Source organism: Pollicipes pollicipes, unplaced genomic scaffold (assembly GCF_011947565.3).
Source record: "Pollicipes pollicipes isolate AB1234 unplaced genomic scaffold, Ppol_2.1 Scaffold_4002;HRSCAF=4701_pilon_pilon_pilon, whole genome shotgun sequence".
Taxonomy (NCBI): domain Eukaryota; kingdom Metazoa; phylum Arthropoda; class Thecostraca; order Pollicipedomorpha; family Pollicipedidae; genus Pollicipes; species Pollicipes pollicipes.
In genome coordinates this window covers 24,622,863-24,647,707 of record NW_023596420.1, presented here as the reverse complement: position 1 = coordinate 24,647,707, position 24,845 = coordinate 24,622,863, and the positions used below count along the sequence as shown (strand labels likewise).

Here is a 24,845-nt window from a genome sequence, read left to right as displayed (position 1 = left end):
CTAATTGCCCACCAAGCTCGTCCACCTAATTGCTCACCTAAGTTCACCGCTCTGCAAGTTGAAGGTACTACAAGTGAGTCAGACCGCCCGCTACAGTGGCATATTTATTCTGAAACGGCCGATCCCGAGCGATTACGTCATGGGCACTCCATGACGCAATCAAACGATGACGCATGGAGGAACATGCTTACTATATAGTTAAATTATCTTGTTTACAGCAGTCTTTTACATTTAGGAGCAAACCAGTGTTTCCAAGTCAGCCTATTTCAACAAATCTGATGCTTGCCTCAATGCCTTCAAGTGTGGAATATATCCCTAAACACGCGCTCAGGTGGAGTCAAATTGACCCCTGAGAGTTTTTCCGGAATGGTTACCGAACCGTGCAGCGTGGCCGCGCCAAATTTTGCGTAGATATAGACAATTGAAAAGCAAATCGTGTGGTATCAGAAAATTGGATGCATCTTATAAAGTCGCTGACCTACAGCACGTCAAAGTTGTGCCACGGATTCCGCGAAGTCGATTTCAAGGGAATCGCCCAATCTGATGGAACAGCGGAGTGTTAGACGGAGCCATAAGCCTCTGAGATATTTTCTCAGGCAACACAACAATTGAATGACTGAATTTGATTGACCTAGGGTCAGATATGAAGGTTATACCAAGGTCAAGACCAACCTGTTTTATTACTCTATGGCTTGCTGTGTAGGGGTAACTTCTGGTGCTCATTTCGAATTCATTGATGACAGGAACCGCATTAGACGTCTTCCACGGACTTCGTATAGGTCAGAATGGGTCACTGACCTAAAATCACCTAGGTCAGCATTTCTTTTTTGGGAACATACTGCCTAGCTTAATCTTTTTCGCTTATTCAAATGCAAAATTCAAAGCAGTCCTCTATGATTTTAGTCACCACGACCTTCGAAAAATCAAACAAGGTCACTGACCTTTAATGAGCATGTGACTTTTTCTTGGAACAGGTATCTAGGTTCTGAGGACACTTTGAAGACCAACTTGGAGTTTGACCCTGTTTGACCTTACTTGACCCAAAGACCATGATCTATGGGCTCAAAATTTGACCGAAATACGTTAACGTACAGGCCAACACACCCTGTGAATTCGATGTTTCTAGCCCTTTTAGCTCCTGAGATTTCAGGGGGTCAAATTGACCCCAACCCGGGCGGAAGGGTATTCAACCGGCCACCCGGGCGCGTGTTGAAGGGAGTGTTCCACATTTGTATGGGATTTTAAACTAAAATAGCTATCCTGAAGACCATTCAGTGCAGTTTACAACCATGCCCTTCCTAAGGCCTAAACCCCTCTAGTTTCTGGGCTACGCACCCGTTAACACGCGCCGGGGTGGCCGGATGGATACCCTTCGCTCGAGTGGGAGGTCAGTTTGACCCAGCCCTAATATCTCATGAACTAAGAGGGCTAGATATACCAAATTCACAGGTGTATTGGCCTGTACGTGAACCCACTTAGGTCAAAGTGTGAGCCTCCTAGGTCATGACCTTTGGGTCAAAAAAGCTTGATTGTCGTGAAGACTCGCCTTTGATCTGGCCTAATGATGACAGTTATTGACCTAGCAACATAAAACTTATCACTAACCGCGATATTTCGTTGAGACCAATCCACCGCTGCTTTTCACGCGGCCCTGTCACTCTTAATTTGGAAATGGCAAGGGTGAGGGGCGCACCGACCCGTTTCACTCCGTGTTATAAAAAAGGGCAGATGAGGGCAAGGGCTCAATTTTTGGCTCTGTTTTAACAGTTAATATCAACACATCATCCTGTGTGTATGCGGCAAACCTCCATTATACCCAGCCTTGCCAGGCGTGGTAGCATTGCCTTAGCTTGTGGACCACTAAGGCGGACTGATCCGAGATGACCGCCTCCAGTGCACAAGGTCCGGTGAGGCACGCCCGGCCGGTGCTGCCACCTCTCTACTTCCAACCAGTGCTACGAGTAGAGACAAGTTTAGCTAGCTTAATCTTTGTCGCTTTTTCAACTGCAAAACTCAAAGCAGTCCTCTGTGAATTTAGGCACCACAACCTTAGAAAAATCAAACAAGGTCACCGACCTTAAAGAGCATGTGACTTTTTTCTTGGAACAGCCATCTAGGTTCTGAGAGCACTTTGAAGACCAGCTTGGAGTTTGATCTTGTTTGACCTTACATGACCCAAAAGTCATGACCTATGGGCTCAAAATTTGACCTAAATGAGTTAACGTACAGGCCAACACACCCTGTCAATTGAATGTCTCTAGTCCTCTTAGCTCCTGAGATCTCAGCGGGTCAAATTGACGCCCACCCGGACGAAGGGTATTCAACCGACCACCTGGGCGCGTGTTAATGGGAGTGTTCGGTATTTGTATGGGATTTTAAACTAGAAAAGCTATTCTGAAGATCATTCAGTGCAGTTCACAACCATGGCCTTCTTAAGGCCCAAGCCCCTCTAATTTCTGGGCTACACGGCCGTAAACACGCGCCGGGGTGGCCGGTTGGATACCCTTCGTTCGGGTGGGTTGGTCAATTTGACCCCACCCTGAGATCTTAGGAACTAAGGGGGCTAAAGACACCAAATTCACAGGGTATATTGGCCCGTACGTGAACTCACTTAGGTCAAAGTTTGAGCCTCCTAGGTCATGACCTCTGGGTAAAAAAACTTGATTATCGTGAATTCATCTTTGATCTGGCCTAATGATAATTATTGACCTAGCAACATAATACTTATCACTAACCGCGGTATTTCGTTGAGACTCATCCACCGCTGCTTTTCACGCGGCTCCGTCACTCTTAAGTTGGAAATGGCAGGGGTGGGGCGCGCGCCGACCCTTATCACTCCGTGTTACAAAAGAAGGGCAGATGAGGGGCAAGGGTTCAACTTTTTAGCTCTGTTTTAACAGTTAATATCAACACATCAGCCTGTGTATATGTGGCAAACCTCCATTCTATCCAGCCTTACCAGGCGTGGTAGCATTGCTTTTGGGTGCATTGGCAGCGTGCTACGAATATTCTATTTAGTGTGACACCAACCAAATCTCCGTCGCACGGGTACGCAGCGAGGCTCTTTTTTATTTCGTAATATTCGTAAGAACAGCTGTGGGTGGAAGTTATTAGCACTAGTACCCTGGCTTACGCCAGTTTCTGTCTAATTTGCACAAACTAAAATGATGATCTAATGACACCAACAACGAGATGGTGAGCGTCCGGCAAATATTTTACGTGACCACAGGTCAAATCCTTGTGATCCCACGCCGTCGTGAACAGCCAAACAGTGTGGGTATCTTTAGGGTTACACTACATGAATGACGTCAATGGCACAGTTTCTTATCTTACGGGTCGTTGCACCCGACACCGCCTGTTCCTCAGGGCAAACATTGCACAATGTATTGCTCAGCACCCTTTCGAAACCGGTTGTGCCGCACGGAAATAACCAACACAAGAGCAAATAATTACTTGGAGCTACCTCAAGCCAGAGCGCTGAGAAGATGAAAAGAAGAACGGCATGGTGAAAAGATATCATCTTCCACCACATCTTCTAGTCGGATTACTTCACAATCCCAGGATGCCGGGCCCAGCTGATGCCTTCCGCACCTCGCACACGACTACAGCGCGCCACTGTGGCAGAGTCACGCTCCGCTGCCAGATGAAGGTTTGAAAAAACCTTTAAAAACGCGAGCCCGCACCTCTAGAAACCTGATATTCTAGGAAAAGCTCTATATATTCCCTGACAAAAAGCTATTGTCTACGATGAAGACAGCTGTTTCAGTCAGACACGGATCGAGACAGGGGACTTGACATAGGCGACTGCCGGTTCGGTGGCTGAATAGGTCCGCACTCAGCACATGAGGGCGCATATTGTCACATCGATTATCCGTCCTTTTCATCGTCTATCTTGCTTCATCGTGCACCCTCGCGACTATTCCGCTATCCGGATCCGGGGCAGTTATCCGTTATCCGTATCCGTATCCGCAGTTCCGTTATCCGGGGCAGGCTACATGCGTCAGCATGAGTGGGCCGAGAGCCCCGTAGGAAGGGGGACCCTGACTGGGTATCCAGCGCGCATGCGCGGGTTAAAGCCCGGCTGTTGCCCCCCCCCCCCCCCAGGCGCGTGCAAGTCTGCCCCACCGTTAACCATTTTCCTTCATCCCATAGCCCTGACTGATCATTTCTGGCCGAAATGGCTCTAATCCAAACAACAACCATTGCCATGTCAAATGTGTGATCTACCGCGTCGAGCACCATTACCTCCGCAGGATCGGTGGCTGCGTAACCTTTTGCTCCACCTACCGGTAATGGTAGAACTGATTAGTGCCTGTCTGTCCCGTCCGCCGCTCTCGCCTCTAGTTTAAAAGGCGCGCGAACGGCGCGCTGCAGTAAATCCCGCATTCCGCTTGTCACGGCGGTAAATCGTTCGTCTGACCCATCCGTGTGTCCTTGCGCGCTTCGAACTCAATTGCCCCATCGTGCGATGGATCCCGCAGCAGTCCCGTACTGCACTGCCATCTCCAGTGACGCATCGGTGGCACACAATCAGCAACAGGTCACAGCAATGCAGCAACGCTGGAAGATAACTGTTAATAACAGTGAGCAGATAATGAATATATAAGCATGCGCCACAAATGGCGGTACAAGACGATACATCAAATTGCGCCAGGCGCGTGTGTGCACACCTGCCTATACTGGCCGACTTATCGGAGGTAAAAAACCACAGGTCACCTTGCCACCCGTTGTGTCAATCACAAACATTCATGTGTACTTTCGTCATTCAAGCCAATAGAAGTGCCACTTTAAAGCCCTCAGGCCCCCAAGTTGCGGATTAAAAAAGCTCAAAGTGGTATCTCTAATCCGCAACAGCTGGCAACGAACCTCAGCAGATTCTGCCATCGTCATGACGACGGTGCTTGCCATGACGGTGGTGGTTGTTGTCACGACCAGGGGTGTCAATTTCTGTAAATTATTGGGGGGCCGAACCGATGGCCCAACAACCTACCCCCCCCCCCCTATTTGTTCTCACCGAATTTAGCCCACTTTATTTCGATTAAACGCAATGTATTCAATCGTTGTATAATTTATAAAAGCCCCTAATCTAAGCAGTATAAAAGTCACTCAGGGTTCGATCCAGGGAGCAGGCACTGGACGCATGCGTCTCTTCCGATCTGCACGTGAAGGCCACTCAGGGTATCAGGGTGTCAGGGTATTTAGAAGACACCTTAGGGCGCCGATGGTGCTCTTCCGGGGCGGTCGTGGGAGACGGCACGCATTTTGGTTTGAGGACGGGGAGGGGATTAGCCATGAAGGACTTATGTCATTCCCATATTCCAGGGCTTTTCACTTTAACCTCACAATCATTGGGTTTTTTATGGCGCTAGGTATGTGAAGTTTATTGCATTGTTTATCCGCTCAGCTGTTACGATATGTATCTGGTGGTGAGAGCAACCATGACTTTTTGTCAGAGTGGTACGAGACGCCACTACGCAGGAAAGATCAAAGAAGATAGTCTTTGCGTTGTGATAATCTTTTATCCACGTTTTTTGCAGTATTCAACCAAAAACATTGGGAGAACCAAGCCAACATTGAGGGGCCCAACTCAATGTTGGGGGGGGGGGGGGGGCCGGGCACTCACAAAGGATACGAATCGACACCCGTGATCACGACGGTGGTCGCGACAGCTGCATCATCGTGGACTTGGGGTACACTCTGGGGCTACCAAGAAAGGAAGAAGTATAGTGCTGTCGCAAAAGGTTGACAGCGTAATTTGAACTAGAACATAATTACAATTTATATCCTTATTATATCCTGATTGTGCTACAGTGGCACGACCCTGTGCTGTTATAGACATCAATGGTCCTGAGGTTTCGTCAGAGTACGTTTTTTGAAATATACCCAAAAGGTGAACAATCTACTGAACGGTCGTGTCTGACCCTCGCCATATCATTTAATACATCAAATGGATACCCTAAAGGCTGCTCGATTGTTATCAATGTGATATTTGTGGCGTTCAGCTGGTATGGATTGCACAGTGAGATGAAGATAACTGCGCATGCAGGCGCTACGCATACGGCGACAAGGGTACGTGTGGCGTGTGACAATATGAAGCCTCAGGCGGTATCGGCTCCGCCTGTTGGGACGCAAGACGAATCAAACCATTATCTACTTCCTGTGCATAGTCCCCGGTACGGGCCCAAACATCCGTGAATCCCCCTCCCCCCGTGGGATGTGTGCATCCTCCTACGAACCATCAATACACCAGCCTGAAAGCGACCTGAAAGCCGTGTGATTAGCTTCGTATCATCGTTTCTGCTCCCGGCGCCACCCGACTAGATGCGGCTCCCGGCGCCACCCGACTAGATGCGGCTCCCGACGCCACCCGACTGGATGCCGCTCCCGGCGCCACCCGACTGGATGCCGCTCCCGACGCCACCGGGTGGCTACAGCTATCGGCGCCACCGGGTGGATACAGCTCCCGGCGCCACCAAGGTGGCTACGGCTCCCAGCGCCACCGGGTGGATACGGCTCCCAGCCCACCGGGTGGATACGGCTCCCGGCGCCACCGGGCGGCTACGGCTCCCGGCGCTACCCGAATGGGTGCGGCTCCCGGCGCCACCGAGATGACCATGGGTACGCAGCCCATTGACAGCCTTGTAAACGGATTGTAGTCTTAAGTTGGGCAACCAGAGTCGTTGTTCGTCCGGCAGGTTCATGTAATAGCTGCACACTTAAAACTTGAAAGTAGCCTTCAGCATACCGTAGTGCCTACTTGTCGCAATAGTGGTGGCCTTGGCCAACATCTCGGTGGGCAAACAATTTCCTGCAGGCCGTCCCCGCCGAGTGCTGTTAGCGATCCTCTGAGATCCGCTTCCCCAGAGTTCGGTTTGAAATCCTCAGGGCACAGAATGCGTCCGTAGCTTTAACTCATGGGTTGCGTCTTGCCGTTGCTTGGGTATTTCAGCTGGTGTGTGTGCAGCATGCCCTTTTACATAATCACGATGTTGTTTACTTCGAATATCACTCGAAATAGTTTATTTTCGTCCGTGGTTTAGTGCTTAACACGCGCTCGGGTGGGGGTGAATTTGACTCAACCCCGAAGGTTTTGCCGGAATGGTTTCCGAACAGCGCGGCGTAGCCGCGCCAAATTGGCCCTACCTGTAGACAATTGAACAGTGAATCGTTTGGTATACAAATTTAAAGGTGTACCTTGTAGGCTCGCTGACCTGTGGCAGGTCAAAATCAGGCCATGAATTGAGCGAAGGCATTTTCTAGTGAATCATTCAATCTGATACAATAACGAAGTCTTACAGGAAGTCATACATTTCTCCGGCAGTTTCCTAGGCAATGCAACATTTGAATGAGCAAATTTCATGGACCTCGGGTCAGGTATGAGGGTCAGACCAAGGTCAAAACCAACCTGCTTTCTCAACCCAGATCTTGCTGTATGGGGTAGCTTCTGTGCTCATTTCTAATTTATTGATCACATAAGCCGCACTGTACATCCTCCATGAACTTCTTATAGGTCAGAATAGGTCACTGACCTGAGGTGACCAAGGTCAACATTCTGTTTTTTGAAGAATACTGCCTAGCGCAATCTTTAAGCGCTTATCCAAATGCAACTCAAGGCAGTCTTGTATGATTTTATTCACCATGACCTGCGAAAGGCAAACAAGGTCACTGACCTTAAATGAGCACCAGCGACATTTTGCTTAGAACAGGCACCTAGGTTATGGGGGCACTTTGGACACCAATCTGGAGTTTAGCTTTGTTTTACTTTATTTTACCCAAAGATCATGACCCAGGAATGTCAAACTTTGACTCAAGTGAGTGCACAAACAGGTCAACACAGGCACCCTGTGAATTTGGGTTCTCTAGCTCTCTTAGTTCCAAATATCTCAGGGGGTCAAACTGACCCCCATCTGAGCGAAGGGTATTCAACCTGCCACCCGACCGCGCGTTAATTAAAGGAAGCATCCCATCTTTTTTGTACCTTTCACTTATTGATACAGCAAGCGAGCACGACTTGACAAAAAAATACCACCTTAGTCAAAATCATTCTGAATAGCTCAGTATTTCTATTCGAAGCAGCCGAGCCTGCGGGAGGAATTTCGTTTTATTCCCTGCTCACCACTATCAAAGTAAAACATCTCATTTGCCTTGCTTTTTCCAACTTGTGCGTCCTGCAATGTTTCCAACACTAATTGGTCAGACATTACTAATGGGTCGTATATGGTCATCATAAATAATGGGTCATAATAATGGAATAATAGGTCATAACTAATGGGTCATAATGGGCCAGCTACAAAAACTTGAAACATTGTTTAGACAAAAAGATGGGCTAACATGAAACTTCTACCCTGTTATCCAACAAAACGTTATGCTATGACTTTCATCTCTCTCACACCATTCCCATACATCTCTCATACGTTTACCACAGTGACTGTTTTTGAGGCGCACTTTGGCTTTTGGAATGGGAGTATCACATGATCGATGAGACGCACTGGTCCAAACTTCAAACCCACCAGCTGAATGTGCCGTCTGAGTGAGCAGAGCGCCGGCGGGGGCGGTCGGGAATCGGAAGGGCCCCACGCGCTAGTTCTGAGAGTACCGGGCGGGCCAAGAAGGGCACGGCTTCTATCCAACTCAACTTGGACTGCAGGTGGTAATGAAATTTCAGTGTATGGTAAAACGACGACAGCTTTCTCTAACGACCTGCAGGGGCGTAATTTTGCAATGAGAATTCGGAGGTTGAGCGGCGAAAAATAATAAAACTTCCATTCCCGAAACAACGTGTTTTACCCTTGATTTGGCCACTTCTTCTCTCATAGTGGGGGTGAGTGGCTGAAACTTTCTATTATGAGTTTGGGCGGTCTCGCACCTAATATGCAAGGGGGTGCGTTACTGTGCATGGGGCGATACTTGACCGGGCAGCCGACTGTCGCTCAGGGCACTTTTAAAATGGAGGGTTAACAATGCCACTTCTCAAAAGTCACAAAATCATCGGAACCTGTCTCCGTATTTCATATGAGTGCACACTGTGCCACATTTGTGTCGATATGACCGGTTCTACATTGAGCCTGCAGGGAGGTAGGTCGCTTACCTGGACTCGGAGCAGTCTAGCCGAAGTTACTCCACACGACGCGTGAATTGGATCCGAAAGCGATGAAACGGTCGGTATAGCTCTGGCATTTGCACATACATGGATACGTGTCACGTTTGTACCGGCTCGGGAGGTCTTGTGCCTAATTTGACGGGAGGTTAGTTATCGGATTTGTTGGGCTTCGGCAATTATCGACCGGGCGGCCGCCAGCCGCCCACACCGCTTGTACCATGACATGTTCAAGCGCCAAAGCGATGGAGTGGCTGACACTATGTCTCCATGTCACATGCGTGCGCACGTGCTATGCTTGTGCCGTTCTAGCCGGTCTTCTATGAGGCCTGCACGGCGGTCTGTTACTGAACTTGGGGCGATTCCCGGTAGGTGGCCGCATGTCGCTCAGACCGCTTTGACAATGAAAACTTCGCAACTCAAGTCCCGGAGGACATAGACTAATAAACATGTGTCCATCACTTTCACATACCTGCATACGTGCTACGTTTGTACCATTTCGGGCGGTTTGCACCTAGTTTAAGGGGAGGTCCGTTGCTGAACATGTCTAAGCATGATAAAACGTGCCGACTTGGTAGGTAAGGCTGTCGGTAAATATATCCAGTTTCACGCAACGCTTGGTGTCAAAAAATGTTTTTTAACCGAAAGTTTTGGTGACAACGATGACAGAATATTACAGCGCGCATTGTATAAGCCGACTTCAGTGATAATGCATTTCATCACACAACACCAGCAAGCATTTCCGTAAAGACCCTTGAAACCTTACCTTGCGACACCATGGTATGTTGCTTAGGCTTCATTCCCACCCGGCGATAAAAATATCACGTGATTTTTAGTTGGTCGATCGATTCGATGACAGATCGACGACGAAACAGTGTATTTCCTATGGCCTGGCCGGCCGGCCGATTGTTTTTACCAGCCAATTCTAACTATCCCAAAAAGGCAGCAGAAAATATTGAAAAAGCTCTAGATATGGCGATTCATCTGGCCGCAATGGCATATTTCAATCGCTACGATGCGACTCAGATATGTCAGGTTGGCGGTGGCTTTTAATGCACTGCAGCTTTGCAAATGGCATTCGCATTGCGGTCTCATGAATACCTACCCAGGCTCAATTTTTGGGCCTTATTGACTTTATTGACAACTCAGGGAAAGAAGGCGAGGTGACCCAATCAAGGTAAAATTACCTGATAATTCAGACCGACGCGCAACACACAGAAAAGCAACAGAAAAGGTTATTGATTCACCGTTGCAGTCGCAAGCACCGAGCCTTCCTCCCTTTAAAGAGAACGGCGGGTTCTGTGCTGGGGGCTGATAACACTCCTCAGGAAAGACAATGACAGGAGGTGAGATTAGTTCTGAGGTGCCAACGTATGCCGCTGCTACTTTACTCCTGATTGAACATGGTTACCAGTCAAAAGATATCTTCAAATCAGCATTGGTAACAAGTTCCTATTCGGTTAATGCCTACCCCCCCCCCCCCCCCCCACCAACTATGTGGAGACGTGCGCCAAGTGTGGGGAGACGGAATATTTTAGGGGGAACATTGGATCATTGTTGACTGCTCAGCCCCTCCCCAATTATCTTCGAAAACTATGTCTCTACATAAAATTCAATCATTTTATTAATGTTTTGCTAGCATCGAAAGGACAATACCGCCAGTTCAAACATTTCCTCACGTTAATCTTGGCTGCTGGAAACTGATATTATAGCCAATGTTATGGGCAATGAGGGAGCAATGAATGGTGAAGAGTAAGGTGGTGTAGGAAATGTAGGCGATAAGGAGGGAGTAAGGAGAGGTTTCATTGCCATATCTTCCTTAACCAAGAGGTTTCGTTTAAATAGGAAGTGTTTTGTGGAATTTTGGTCCTATTGTCATAACAGAGCCCTAGGGACTAGGGACCCTAGAGGGACCCTAGAGCCCCCAGGGACTACTGAGATAACCTCTGGGCTCCCAGGGCCCACAGCCCTCCCAGGACCTTATAAGGAGCTTAGTGGCCTTTATCCTCGCACGCCCCTCTGGATACTCGCAGTCCATTTAGCTGCAAGGGGTCCACTTCCCGTCTCAAAGGTCAGCTGGTTACCAAGGAGCACCTCAGTTCCTTTGAAAAGCGTTTTAATCTTACACGTGACCCTGTTAAAAAGTCCCCGCCGGTGTGAGTGTGCCGAAAAGCTGGGGTCCTGGATCGGCCAGTAAAATCCGAGCCCAGTCAGATAGAGCTCTGGCCCCCTTGGAAGGGTTAAGGTGTACCATTGACGAGCAAATTACATTTTGAATAGCTTAGATTTAATTCTGCCGTTAAACCCGCAGCTGCCCATAGTCACGTATCCGGTACAGCCTTCTGACACCTGCGCAGAAAACGTATGAAAGTGCAGCTCAAGACGAGAGCGCGTGGCAATGTCAAAACACGAATTTGTGTGCGGCTTTATTTGCATGAAATTGAAAAAAAATTATTCAAGCTGTGGTTCAAATAGAGAGAAATGCATGAATTCAACGAAGCTAATAATTCCGCGCCTTCGGTGCGTCCAATTCAACGCATGAGCTGCTGAGCTTCTTAATGGAAAGGGCAGTAGAGGCGGCAAGGATAAGCAATAGCTCGCTTGTGTTATGTAGGTGGAGACACATGCCATTTCATTGTTCAAACGGCGGGAAATTATGAAGCTCGAGCATGGAATTCCTGGTACCTTCAGTTCGCCAAAGAGCATGTAACAGTCTTCGTAAGTTCAGGCCGCAGCTATAAATGATTTTTCTCTCTTGCGCGACAAGGCATGAAACAGCTGGTATCTGTTTTTCTTCAAACAATTTGTGATCCCATCTTTCTGTGACCCTGATGCATCCTTCATTCAGCACGCAACCGCCACCTCTTGCCCAGCATTTGCGCAGTCGCCTTCACCTCAATCTGAACCCAACGCGGAACCCAACATATTGCTCTTTCCTTTCCAGGCCACCTAGAAACCCAGTTTAAACGTGTATGTATCCGCGGCTGTGGCGCAGCGAAAGGCGCCCACCAGGCAACACATGCCGCGCCAGGCTCGGAGCATGCCTAAGGTGTGGTGGGGATTATGGTGATGGTTGGCTGGAGCGCGAGGCGCGACGTGTAGTTCCATAAAAGGACATGAACTCGAGGATGTCCGCATGTTGGGTGCCACCCCCCAGTGCTGCCTACCACCGGTTGGAATTATGTCCTATGCTCAGCTGCCCTGGATGTCGCGGTCCTTCGCCGTTTTTTTTTCGCGGTCGTGGACAGCAAACCCAGCCGTACATCAAGCTCAAATGTGAGGCCACGGCAAGTCCCGAAGATTAAAGAAGATTGCATTTATGATCTAAGATATACATATATATATATATATATATATATATATATATATATATATATATATATATGATATGATCATACTATTCCATTGCCTGGGCCGGTGTGCCTACATTATTCGCGACAGCAGCCATCCTGGCTTCACTTGAATGACACTGCCTCAAAGAACGATTCGATCGTGTGCATGCAATTGAAAGTTGCGGTCATAAAAGAAGCCTTCGATGATACACCGAATCGTGATGACGCGGCTGGGCACAGATAGCATTGCCATTTCAAGTCATATGGTATCGCGTTACGCTGCTGGCAACAGCTTCGTCTGCAGAAATTCGTTCCGCAAAAAAGCAACACTACCCGCTCCTGCATTTGTCAAAAATCAATCACCGGGCGCCAGCCGCGCAGACCACTTGTGTAGGTCTAAGTGAGTGATGCTCACACCGTGTCAAGAATTGAATGTTTAGACTGGAAGACCATGATGAGACGGTCGCAGACGCTGTTGAGGGAGCAAGTATTCCATTCCAGCCCTTATTCAGCTTTTACATAGGTAGCGTGCGTTTGCTGTACGCGGCATTTCTTCATAGACACTCTGCGCCCGCCTCGGTGCACCTTGCCGCCGCATCGCCGCCAGGGTGGCCGCCGGCCACCCGCCACCTGGTGGTAGCCGGGCGCAAGGGAAGTCCCTTAGCAGACCTTTGACCGTGGCGAACGATGCCCAATCTTTCATGCCGAACACAAGATCGACAATCCCTTGCACAAACAACGCACCCTGTGATAACTAGGCAGGTCCGAAAAATTCCGGGGCGGGGGCACGTCATGATCAAAGAAACCAATCAATGGTTCCGGGACGACGATTTTCGCCCGTCCCGCGCTGGTCACCGGCACATTCAGTCCATCTGGAGAGGAGTAGTGTCAAGCAAGACAAGCACTCACCTGCCTGGCATTCCTGTATGGTAGGACGCGTATATTTATATCCAAGTCGCTAAGGGCTTTTTGCTTAGAGACTTCTAGGGGAATGTGGTGACATTTTGCGGTTTTAGAAATTTCCCTAGTTTTGCTCGGGCCTCGGTGAACAAGGTTGGCATTTGGTACTGTTGTCTTGGTCTAAGTGGCAAATTCAAGATCGGGGTAATGACTGTTGGGTTGTGCATCCTTGAGTACCAAATCGCAACTGAACAAGTATATTATCTCTGCAAATGATGGAGCAGTTACTTACGTAGCTATTCAACACACTGCGATCCATTTACAAGTAATCCTCTTCTTGGCATTTCACATTGTATGCTTCTCGTATGGATACTTCTGACGTGTGACTCTTGGTGGAAGCACAGCAAGCACCGAAGAAAGCCATAATAACGGGTACCAGCGGACGCTATCATGCCGAGTGTGGATAAGTAGTGTGGGCGGCGATGCATCGCCACATGTAACCGATTGCTTGTGGGATACTCAGTTTTACGCTCCAAAAGGTTCGGCGTGCAGGATGTAAATTCGCGTTGCCAGTATTCTGGCTCCTCGGGGGCCTCCGCACGCACATTTTTTTGGCAACTTATATGTCGTCTTATGACCCCAAACCCTGACATCTGACCTGGCCAATCCATTTGCCAGCCTCGAGGCGCCTACATGCCCCCGGCCAGCTCAATGTTCATAGGCCAATCATGCACGCGGGGAGGAGCAACAGGCAGTGATGCCCGATCCGGGAGTGTGAAAGTGTGCAAAATTTTGACTTGTCGAGACGTTAAAAACATTTGCATCGCACCCCTGACTCCAACTAGCCAAATATCCCCACGCTGTCCAGTCTAAGTGACATAGGATGTTATGAAGCTGTATGATGTCATCACCACTCCCACCGTCGTGTAATCCCTACGCAACGTTGCCGTTGCTTTATTGAACCATGTGCATGTGTGACCACGCCACGGAAATGCGGGAATATGGTGAATCACGCAAGTCGTGTTTTAACGTTCGAGTAAACCTCGGCCCCTGCACTGCATTAAAACGGATCTTCTCGCCAAGTGAGTCAGAAACTTTTAATGCTATTGTCTACGTGCGAGCATATACAGCTGAACGATGTTTATACGTCTGCACAACACCATCACACCGCCCTGATGGCATCACTGAAAACATGCGAAGAAAGTAAAACTATAGTGACTTTCGTTCTGGTCGTGTGCGACATTTTGTGCCACCACCAACTCTAGTCCACTTGCGTTAGAAAGGAAGCTATCACAGAGCAAAACTGCATCCTGCCATGTGGTGTGGGGATTAAGCTTGGGTTTGAACTTCCTATGGCCGGCTGTCCGACATCTGCACCGAACAATCCCAAGAATACGAACCTTTCGTGTTGTCTAAATCGCTCCCTCGCTCTCGGTCTTGCCACGGAGAGATCAGCAAGACCGAGAGAGCCCAAGAGGCCAAGACAGGCCCGCTCTCCCCCATGCACTCACCTCTCCTTTTGACTATGATTTTGATGCTTCCATTGCCAGAAAACCCAGTGGCAGGATATTTGTGTTCTGTTTGATGTGCGAAAGCTGTAGCATACACTTCTGGTGTACTTTCTGCTATTCTTTTTTCAATAGTTCTTTTTCTAGCATCATGCCATTGTCCACGATATTGCTGACGTAGGACAAGAGCAATGAAAACATGATGCACGTCTTCGGGAGTGCTTGCTGTTGTGTTTTTGTGATTTGGCATGTTGTGCCGGTTTTAGACATATTGCGCGACAATATTGCCGTCTCATTTTCTGTAGTGATGGCGTGTACGCCAGTTCCCTTATCTCCAAGCTAGTTATATTTTATTTTGATAGGTAATGTCCGCTCTTAAAGGGAGTGTCGCACCTTTGGGGCACATGAAACATCCTGTAGTTAAACCTCAGAAATAGGTATATCTAATAGTAGCCGTGGGTAGTGTAGCTACAGTGTCGTCAAGGCATAATATGGATATAAATTACGATTATTTTTTAGTCCAAATTACGCTGCCAATGCTTTGTAACAGTACCACACTTCTTCTCTGCGGTCGCGACAACCAGCGTTACGACAACCACCGCGCCCCTCTTTACTGATGCGAATAAGAGGACATTTGTGCTTGGCCCAGCGGGCAGGGGCTTGTTACCAAGGAGCGCATTGGTTGAAATTTGAGCCAGTACGTCACCATAGATCCTGTGGTGCTCCCACTCTCAAAGCCGAAATGCGCCTAAAAAAGCCACTGCTATGAACGCCATAAGGGAGCAATCAAAGCCGTGGTATGGCGCTTCGTCGAATTCGCGGGATAATAGATTCATGTTCGCATATATTTTAGTGTAAAAGGCTTTGGTTGCAAACATTACGACACACTCGTTGGAAGTAGCAAGGCAAATGAAATGTATTGCTTTCATGCTGGTGAGCAGGGAGTCAAATGCAATTTCTCCCGCAGGGTCGGCTACTCCAAATACAAATCATTGGCTATTTAGAAAAATTTCAAGAAGACTGGGATAGTTGATCAACTCGTATGCGTCTGATGTAGCAATGAGTAAAAAGTACAAAAGTTTGGATACTCCCTTTACGGAAGTTAATACGTTTACATTATCATTGTCTCTAGCAAGAAAATAATGGATGGATTCGAAAAACTTGCGTATTAGTAACGTCGAAAACATAATGTTTCTCAAATGCTATTTTAGCTGAATAAAACTCGTTGAATGTGTCCACGCAGGTGCCCATCGCTGAGCAACGTGTAACTTGCGCCCATTGCCATGTCGGGAGCGTCCGGCACCACTCCAAGAGGATCGACAATGGCTGCCGACTCCGCCGCGCCGGGACCGTCTGGAACAGCCTCACCGGTGCGCGCGGAGGTGGGCTCCAGGATGCACCGTGCATGAACGGAGTTTGCCGGGCTCAAGGCCCCTGCGCAAGGGCTGATCCGGACTGGGGAAAGGCTGCAGACCCTTCATGCGACGCTGGCACAACTCCACCAGTGCCGGCCGGCGTTCTATGCTGCACGGCTGCCTGCAAGCCCCGGGGGAGAAACGCCACGCACGTTGGCGCTCAGTCAACGGCAGCGTCGCGCCGCCGCTCTGCCAGCCTTCGTGGCCGGACCCGTGTATCTACTGGTCGGTCGGCCAAAATGGCCAGCATTGCGGAGCAGTGCTAAAATGTAGCAGATGGCCGGCGAGGGGCTGCACTTTACAGCCTCGCTTAAACTGTGCCAGTACAAATCGTACCCCATAGTGAGGCTATGTTTCTTTGGGATGAAACGCAAAACGCACCATGCCAGGCGCTGGGGGATACGTTGGTCTATGTCGAGAAAGGATAGTATAGCCGGACAGCTTTCGTTAGAACTGGGCTCATTCAGGAGCTGGTTTGAAACCTCCGATGCCTTGTGTGATCTTGCTTTCTCTGCGTGCGTTTGTGTCTCTTGTTCCGTATGTGTGTGCGCGCGTGTTTGTTCCCCGGGTATCATTGAAAACAATATACCTATGCGCGAGATGCAGATGCAGATGAGCATGATTTAGCAGTCGTTCATCGGCCTGCAGGGCGCAGAACCAAATTAGTATGTTCGAGTATCGAATCGACGAAGACTCTGCCGTTCTGCTTCCGCCCTTTTCCAGCGCTAGATGCCGATCTTTACTCAACAGATGAATTGCTATATTGATAGGCCATGACCTGGATGGCTACTCTGTACCGCCTTAGAGCTAATTGAAAGGAAGCTGCAGAATGTGGATCCTTTTAGCAAATGGTTTAAGCCCTTAGCGGGAACCATTGGTGGTAGTGGGGCTGAGTCTGTGTGCTATATTTTCCAAGGCGTGCATTTTTCCATACGGGGGTTGAATGCCAGGAAAAAGAGAAGTCCCTCGCCGCCCTCCCCCGCCCCTTCACACTGGGGAATGCAGCCATGCTTTGCATCGTTTCGGTCCACAGCACTCCGTCGCATCATTTGCTTTGGTTCCAAAAATGCCTTACCTGTCATTTTGCATTATCAGAGGTAAAACACCCTTAACTGTAGTACAACATTTTACACGTCACATGCCTTCACATTTAGTAGCGTTTATCACTGTGTGAATTGGCAGCAATCTGGTACCATGACTGGCGAAACTCATTCAGCTAGAACTCTCAGATTTATCCTGAGACATTTCGTCAAGAAGATCTCAAGTGCCTGGGATACCAAATTACGGGATGGAAAGAATGCTGATGTCACTTGTGACGCACTTGTGACAAAATACGGCTATGTCAGAAATACATCAACACCTTGATAGCACCATCTGTATATGACGTCACTGGGATGCAGGAATTTTATTTGTCTCTTAACAGTGTTTTGAGCAATCATTGGTATTACGTGAAAGGACGAGGCCATGTTGGGTCCAGCGTAACGAGAGAAGGAGAGGCCAGTCGACTACCGAGATTCACAAGTAAGGACTGTCCCTACATCTCCCAGCTCGCCACCGACTGATGTTCATAGCTGCGCGTATCGTGATGCCAAATCTCGTGCCCCTGCGCTTCGCTTCAGCTAATGCAAGCAGTTGCAAGAGCTTCGCTGAGAGTTAGTCGTTGAGATCTACGCCCAACATTTACCGTGTTAGCGGGTGTCCATTTCCTTTCCGCTCTTTCTTCTCCGTGGCGTGATGTATAATTGACTTGTCACTTGTCTGTCCATCGCTATTTTCGCTCGTTTAGTGTGCGTGCTTTTGGTTGGTGCTGACCTCCTGTTGCCTGTTCCCACGATACAGCCCTGTCAGAGTGCACTGTGAGGCCAATTTCTTCGTCTGTGAAGGCCAACTCGTGACTCTGAGAGACCGAAGCAGCAGACAAGACGTGAGCCCGGCAACGCCCACAGCACACTGTCTCGGATCATCTGTGAGATTGAACTCGCGCTATGTTTTAAGGTAAGCGAGACAATCTTTTAATATAGAGGTGGAGATGCAGTGGACGTAATCAGGAGCTGTGTGATCCATTCATCCTTGTGTTTCTGGAGAAAGGGAAATATTTTGAGGCAGGAGACAGTGCAGTGATTTACAATTTATCCGGCGATTACCAGGGCGCACTTGTGTGTGTTTTTATGATAAAGACTGACCTACCGAATGCAGGGTTTACCTTTCGTCAGTTTTCGTGAATCTCAGGTGTAACACTACTTGTTTAAAATAGCACGTCATACTCCTCACATATGCTCTGGGCTGAATAATTGCAATACGTTTTGCTGATGTTCCGTTAGTTTTACCAGTTGTGGGTGCAAACCATCCATAGTTTTATCGCTGCTTAGCTCTCCTGCCGTGCCGTCTTATTTGTTGTCCGTATACATAAATAATTTATCAGGGTGTAAGGAAGACCTTAGTTGAAATATAAGTGCAAACGGCGAGGGTGGGGTAAAGGACTTCAGCTTAAAATGGCGTTGTTATGGAGTGGTTCTTGCGTTGCTTCGTGGTGCACATAACTTTGTCTGGGAAAGAAGTGAGAATGCCAGTTGGCGTGGCTACACCGTCAGTGAGGTTGTTAGCCAAAGCACTTAAACGATCCTATGACAGGCAATGCGAGCAACAATTGCGCATGTTTTATCTACGGTCTGCGCTGGCACTAACCACACCGTTTCCTTTATCATGGAGCTAAAATATTCCGGATAAACGGCCTTTTCACAGCGTTATGCGACGCGAGAAAGATCTCTCACCAATATTTTACCAAAGGTTTGGGGGAAAAATTAATCCCTAGATTAGACCGCCAAGCAGCAGAGTTATGTCCACGCCACAGGCTACCCTCAGCGAGGACTCCCAGCGCCCATGAAGAAGCAAATCTAGCGGGCAAGTGCAATGTTGGAGACGTAAACACAGGGTCAGGTACATATGCAGGTACAGACTGCATCCATCCTAGTAGCTGAAACTCACCCAACGTGCAGCTGTACCCCAATTAATAGCTAAACAGCTACATCACCTCGACTTGTTACTGAACAGTCCCAGCTTGGCGGATAGGCTACCGAAAAACGTCAACAAACAGACAGATCAGCACTATATGCAAGTCACATCGCGGTCTTCGTATAGCAACTAGGATATTAAAACATGAATACGTTTTTCTAAAAAATGCCAAAATAGAGTGGTTACAATAATCGGAAACATTTCCTTTTGTGGAAGCTAGTTTGATGTACCCCACGCTGAAGCCCCTGAAACATTTTTTTCAAAACCCTGCCTATGATTTCATGTGTCGTGCATGATCTTTTTCGATCTCCCGCACTAAGGAATTATGGGGCATCCGAAGTCAGGACTAGAACCAGTCCCATGAGACCGACTCCTGAGAACATCGCGCTATGGCAGACCTGACAACTGATAATGCTATCCCAGAACCCTTGGAGCTGTTGATTACCCGTGGGACGAAGCCGTCAGGTTGCCGTTCACCCGTCCTTCTGACCCCTGAACCTGCCGCTCTCACATCAGTCCGACCCCTGAAGCTGCCGCTAGCCTGTCCATCCGACCCCTGAACCTGCCGCTCTCACGTCAGTCCGACCCCTGAAGTTGCCGCTAACCTGTCCATCCGACTCCTGAAGCTGCCTCTCACCCGTCAGTCTGACCCCTGAAGCTGCCGCTCACCCGTCAGTCTAACTTATTAAACCGCCGCCGACCTGTCAGTCTCACTCATGAAGCCGCCGCTCACCTGTCAGTCGCACTCATAAAGCTGCCGCTCGCCCGTCCTGTCTGACCCCTGAGCTGCTATTAACCTGTCAGCCTGACTTCTGAAATTACTGCTCACCTTTCAGTCTCGCTCCTAAAGCTGCCACTCCTCCGACAGTCGAACTCCTGAGTCTGCTGCTCTTCCGTCAGTTGGTATCCTGAAAATGCTGTTCACCTGTCAGTCTGACCCGCGAGGCTGCCACGCACCCGCGCACGACGCCTGGACGGACACGCAGCGGTGTGGCGGGCTCGTCCTGACGCGGGCACCGAGGAGCCACTGAACGCTCTCCCACAGGGGCGTCACCGATAACGAAATCAGGTCTGCGGTATTCGTGAGACGTTGCAGTGTTGGTCAAAAAGCAGCTGCGTTCAGTTCGTTCTGTTTCCTTTTCAGTGTGCGTGGCATGCTCTTAAATCAGCTAAGCTGAGGGCATCGGCTGGCCGGACAGCCTCCCACGGGCAGACAGTTGCTGCGTCTAGGGGCTGAAGCGACAGGTGCACACGCCGGCTATTGCGTGCTCGCGGTGTATGACAACTATCTGTGTCCACTGATAAGATACCGATGCACCCAATGTGTCTTGGTGGGGACGACAGATATTCGCTGGCGCTGACGTAGTGACCAAACCGAAACACAATCATGGCGGACTGACGTCTCAGGAAGAAACGATTCTTTAATTATCGTTAACGGATGGTTATTTATCCCTAGCCGGTACAGTAGTAATGTAGTTATCCTAATACGGCTTGGTGAATAACCTATCATTTCTTGAACGCGGTGGCCTTTGGGTAGGGTTAAGGGTTAGCAAAAACACCCGAAACTGCAAGTTTGCAGACAATCCCATGCACCCACGCCATAAAACCGGCCACCACAAAACCTTAAAATATTTTTCCCTGCGGCAGGATCAACAACCTTCCTTTTCCGAACATTGCATTGTTGGAGCAGCTCAAAAGGCACCAAATACCCAACACCGGCTAAATCGGTTTGCAGACGAGCGTCTCGAACAAAATTATCTTTTTTAAATCACGAGCCATCCGCAAAAGTATCTCCGGTGTTCGAATTCCTTGATTGTACCTAAAAATTGGGTACCTCTGGTTCTCATTGATGACAAGCAACACGACTTCTATTCGTATCAAAACTCGTTTGGAGCCAAAGAAACGTTACTTTTGAGAGACGTTACATTCAACACATCGTTTTCAAGGGGAAGGGGTCACCCAGCGTAAACAAGGCATGACCAGGGGGAGGCAAATGGCAGAAAATGCGTCGCATAATTTGTGGATGGTCTTTCTTGAAGATTTAGCGTGGATGAATCACAAACTTGAAACCGCTAAAAGCCACATGGTGAACGCAGGTGGAGTGCAAACACAATTAGTTCTATGCTATGAGGCGTGGGCAGACTGAAAAGTACTGATCGGTCAATAATCATCCAACACCAATGAGTCTATACAAAATAACCTATGCTCTATTTAGTCAGGCTTGAAACAGAGTGCTCAACATTTTATGGACTTTTGAACCGAAATATCCATCTCGAAGATCATTTGATACAGTTGACATTCTTACCCTTGTTTCGAAATAAACCTCTCTAGTTTACAAGCTAGTGAATCGCTCCTTTTAAGAATAACTCGCGATGCATGATTTTTATAGCAAACTAGAAGGGCGTCATCGTGCGACACGGAATTTGTTTGAGAGTACCATTTGGCTTTGAGATGTTTTGATGCCCAGAGGGGTCTCGACCTTTGACTATTGCAGACATATTTACATCTTTACAGCCGAACTTTCTTTACATGGATTAATTTGGATATTTGCTTGGACATTTGAATATGGATCTTAACATGGATTCTTCACGTTGGATATACCTAACATGGATTTGACATAACCTATCAAGACTTGACCTCCCTTTATTATCCAGAAGTGACTCCCAGAAAGGTCTTTGGGAGGCATGTTACGACTGATCGCATATTGTCAAAGGCGAATGTGTCGTCCACGCTTCTTTGAGCAAACCCGACCGATGTTTGTTGGAGTGGATTGACTTATATCAAGGCACATCGCATGCACCCGCACCAGCTACCAAAACACATAACCAGCCCGTGCGTACCGCGCAATATTGGACAACGCTGCCCAATCTGCTCCATTGCAGTTCTTCCGCACTGTGACCACTCGCATCGGAGTAACTCGCTGTACACGATGTTTCTGGTAGTTGTCATGCTACCAGTGGGCAGTGCAATGCGCAGGTTATCTGTACGTCGCACCCTGGACGTAGCAACGTACAATTGCCCGTACCTAAACACGGGCTCATCAAGGTACACGGCCGCCCGGCCAGTTGTCTGCTCCTGCGCTTTGTTGACCGCCATGGCAGACGCTGGCCTGACGGGGAATCGCCGACGCTCCTAGCTCCTGCGGAATGTCCAGCTGGTCGACGTTCTCCACCACGCTGTCAGCGCTCAGCAGACTGGGGAAGCGTTCGGTGACCCGACTTAAGCTTAATTCCGCATGGTTTGCTCAGTCGTGCTGGCCAGCTCAGCGGATAGTTTGGCCTCCGCCCCTTCACCAGACAGAAATGCGGAAGGATTTCACTTGTCGCACAAAGCCCGGGACTAGGTTGACCCTCGTTGGCCAGTTGTCATCCGAACCTTCCATTTCAGTCGGGTAAAATCCCTGCACCCTCTTTGGGACTTGTACCCAATGCCGCTAGGCTATGAGTCCAACATCTTTTGAAGTAGGGGATGGGCTCAGCTGATATAAGAGCTGAGCAATGCTTGACAAGAAGTGGGAGGGAGGCAATGGTGTGGAAAATGTCTGAGAGAATGTACCTTTACTCTCTCACCACCCCTGCAAAACTTCTTGATGTCGGCATTGCGTGATGCTACTATTAAAATTGTCTTGACGGTATTTGCCCAAGACTTAACGGAGACTTCCATCGCCAGCTATTGCATGCCCAGCTTGGGATTTCCGCTGTATACCCTCTTTCAGAAAAAAAACTACATGTAATGAAATTAGCCAGCTCATGCATTGCACCCAACAGCACTGGCCAGCTGAACTCACTAACCATGCGCTGTCGAGACTGCTGCAGAATAATAATGTGTGCGCACAGGCTCTTGCGTATTTATCGCATTACCGTTTTGTCCCGCGTCGCCATGGTCCAGGCAGCCAGATCGCCGCCCGCACGCTTGCATATTCGCCGCGCAAGAGTGAAACCTACGTCATAAGTGCCTTAGCCAATCCAATTATGCTATTCCAAAACGCCAAGCCGACTGCACCCAGAAGTGGAGATCAGCAATACTGCAACTGCTCAGTGTTGTCCCACAGACTCTTGTTTGCTGTGTTTAGCTCCGCCTGCGGCGTGCTCATTGATGCGCCCGATATCTTCTGCGCGGAGGTCTGTCGGCAGAAACTCGTGAGTTCCCGGTCAATGCATAGTCGACGATATGCCGGCAAATAAGCGCGGCAATTTGCGCCGATCACGACGGCGACTTGTGTGCGGTGACGAACGTATGGGGCTATTGTAGCCAAACCGTCGCGAGATGTAGGAATATATTGGGTGGATAATGGTCACCATGAAGCGGGCTCTGCGCCAGTGTCATTTTCACGGTCCCGGCTCGACTCATTTAAGCGCCAGCATATGTATCCGAGGTCGCGTTCGAAAAACCCGACATGGTTCGTTTCCCGGTCGACTGCCGGGGTCGCTACGGGTCAGAGGGTGTTGGTTGGCTGGGTGATTTGTAGATGGTACACGCAACTCCAATGTGCAGTCATTTTCGCGTCTTTATTTGTTCGGACTGCCGAGATCTGACAAAAATCGTGAACAGCGTCCGATACCGTCGCATCTGCGGTTTGCGCATCAGCGTACGTGCGCCTCAATACGCGTCGATTAACGCTTTTGCTTGCACGATTGCCCGTCCCACTTCGGGTCTCAATGTGCTGATTCTGTTCGTTGCAAACACCCGCATGTTTGGCCAAGAAAACCGGGTTTGGCCAAACGGTTTGGCCGATTCTAGCAACTTGCGAATTTCGCGTGTTACGTATTGAACACACGGGCTACTTGTGCACGTGCCCACGGCGTCCCGCCAGTCGGATCACGCCCACAATTCGATACCCAAATAGCGACCCACCTGGCCTTGCCACCTCCCGAAAAATTCACGCCAAAACTTTTAAACACTTCTGCCATAGACTATAATATAGATTGACATCCTGAACCTGAACTGTGGGTGTCGTAAATAAAGAACACTCTTGTATGTTTCCAAGTCACAAAGTCCGTCCTTCTCTACCCTTCATTTCCCGCTGAAAACTCGTGGTTACCAAATTCAGCTGACACGTATCATCAAGCGTTGCATGCAGGACTGGATTACTGTTAGTTTCCACCATGTTAATTCATCGCTTTCTCTCTTATAATTAAGACCCACTCGGGTGCCTAACGTACTGGAATCAACACCACATTTAATCACTTAGGCATACGGCGCTACTTTGCACGCGCGCACTACGATTCCTCTTTCGTGATCGTCCTAGTGACCAAACCTCACTTGCAATGTGACCTGCCTGGCCTGTGCCAATCGCATCACATCCTGGTGAAGCCTCTTTTGACCGGTAACTTTATGGCAGTGTTTTCGCGTCTCGCTCGTCTCTGACGAAGGCAGTAGGGCCGTAGGGGTAGGAGATAGGTGAGGAGACATGCTCAGGAGCGATGCGAGCTGGGGGTAGGCTAAACATATTCCATTGTTCGTGCCAGCTCTTCCAAGTACACGCTGGCAGCTTTGGTCATCGAGTGCAGAGTTGCAGTCGTGGCTCCGTCCACTGAGAGCTCCCGAGGGGCGGAGTGCGGCTTTTTTCTCTGAGAGCGCC

The 24,845-nt window shown here is 49.0% G+C and overlaps 1 protein-coding gene across 2 annotated transcripts in view; it reads right to left on the bottom strand.

Annotated features, from left to right (window-relative positions):
* Nucleotides 1-20,416, bottom strand: part of LOC119093972 (galactose mutarotase) — a 37,115-nt gene extending 16,699 nt beyond the window's left edge. The window contains exon 1 of one of the 2 annotated variants that reach the window (XM_037217008.1): nucleotides 20,094-20,416. Coding sequence is in view for 1 of the 2 variants with exons in the window: in XM_037217007.1 (XP_037072902.1) it covers nucleotides 3,464-3,532 (69 nt within the window). In the remaining variant the exon portion in view is untranslated. Of the gene's footprint in view, nucleotides 1-3,463; nucleotides 3,605-20,093 lie in introns of those variants that run through there. The other variant, XM_037217007.1, reaches the window with a different exon arrangement.
* Between the last annotated feature and the right edge of the window lie 4,429 nt (nucleotides 20,417-24,845).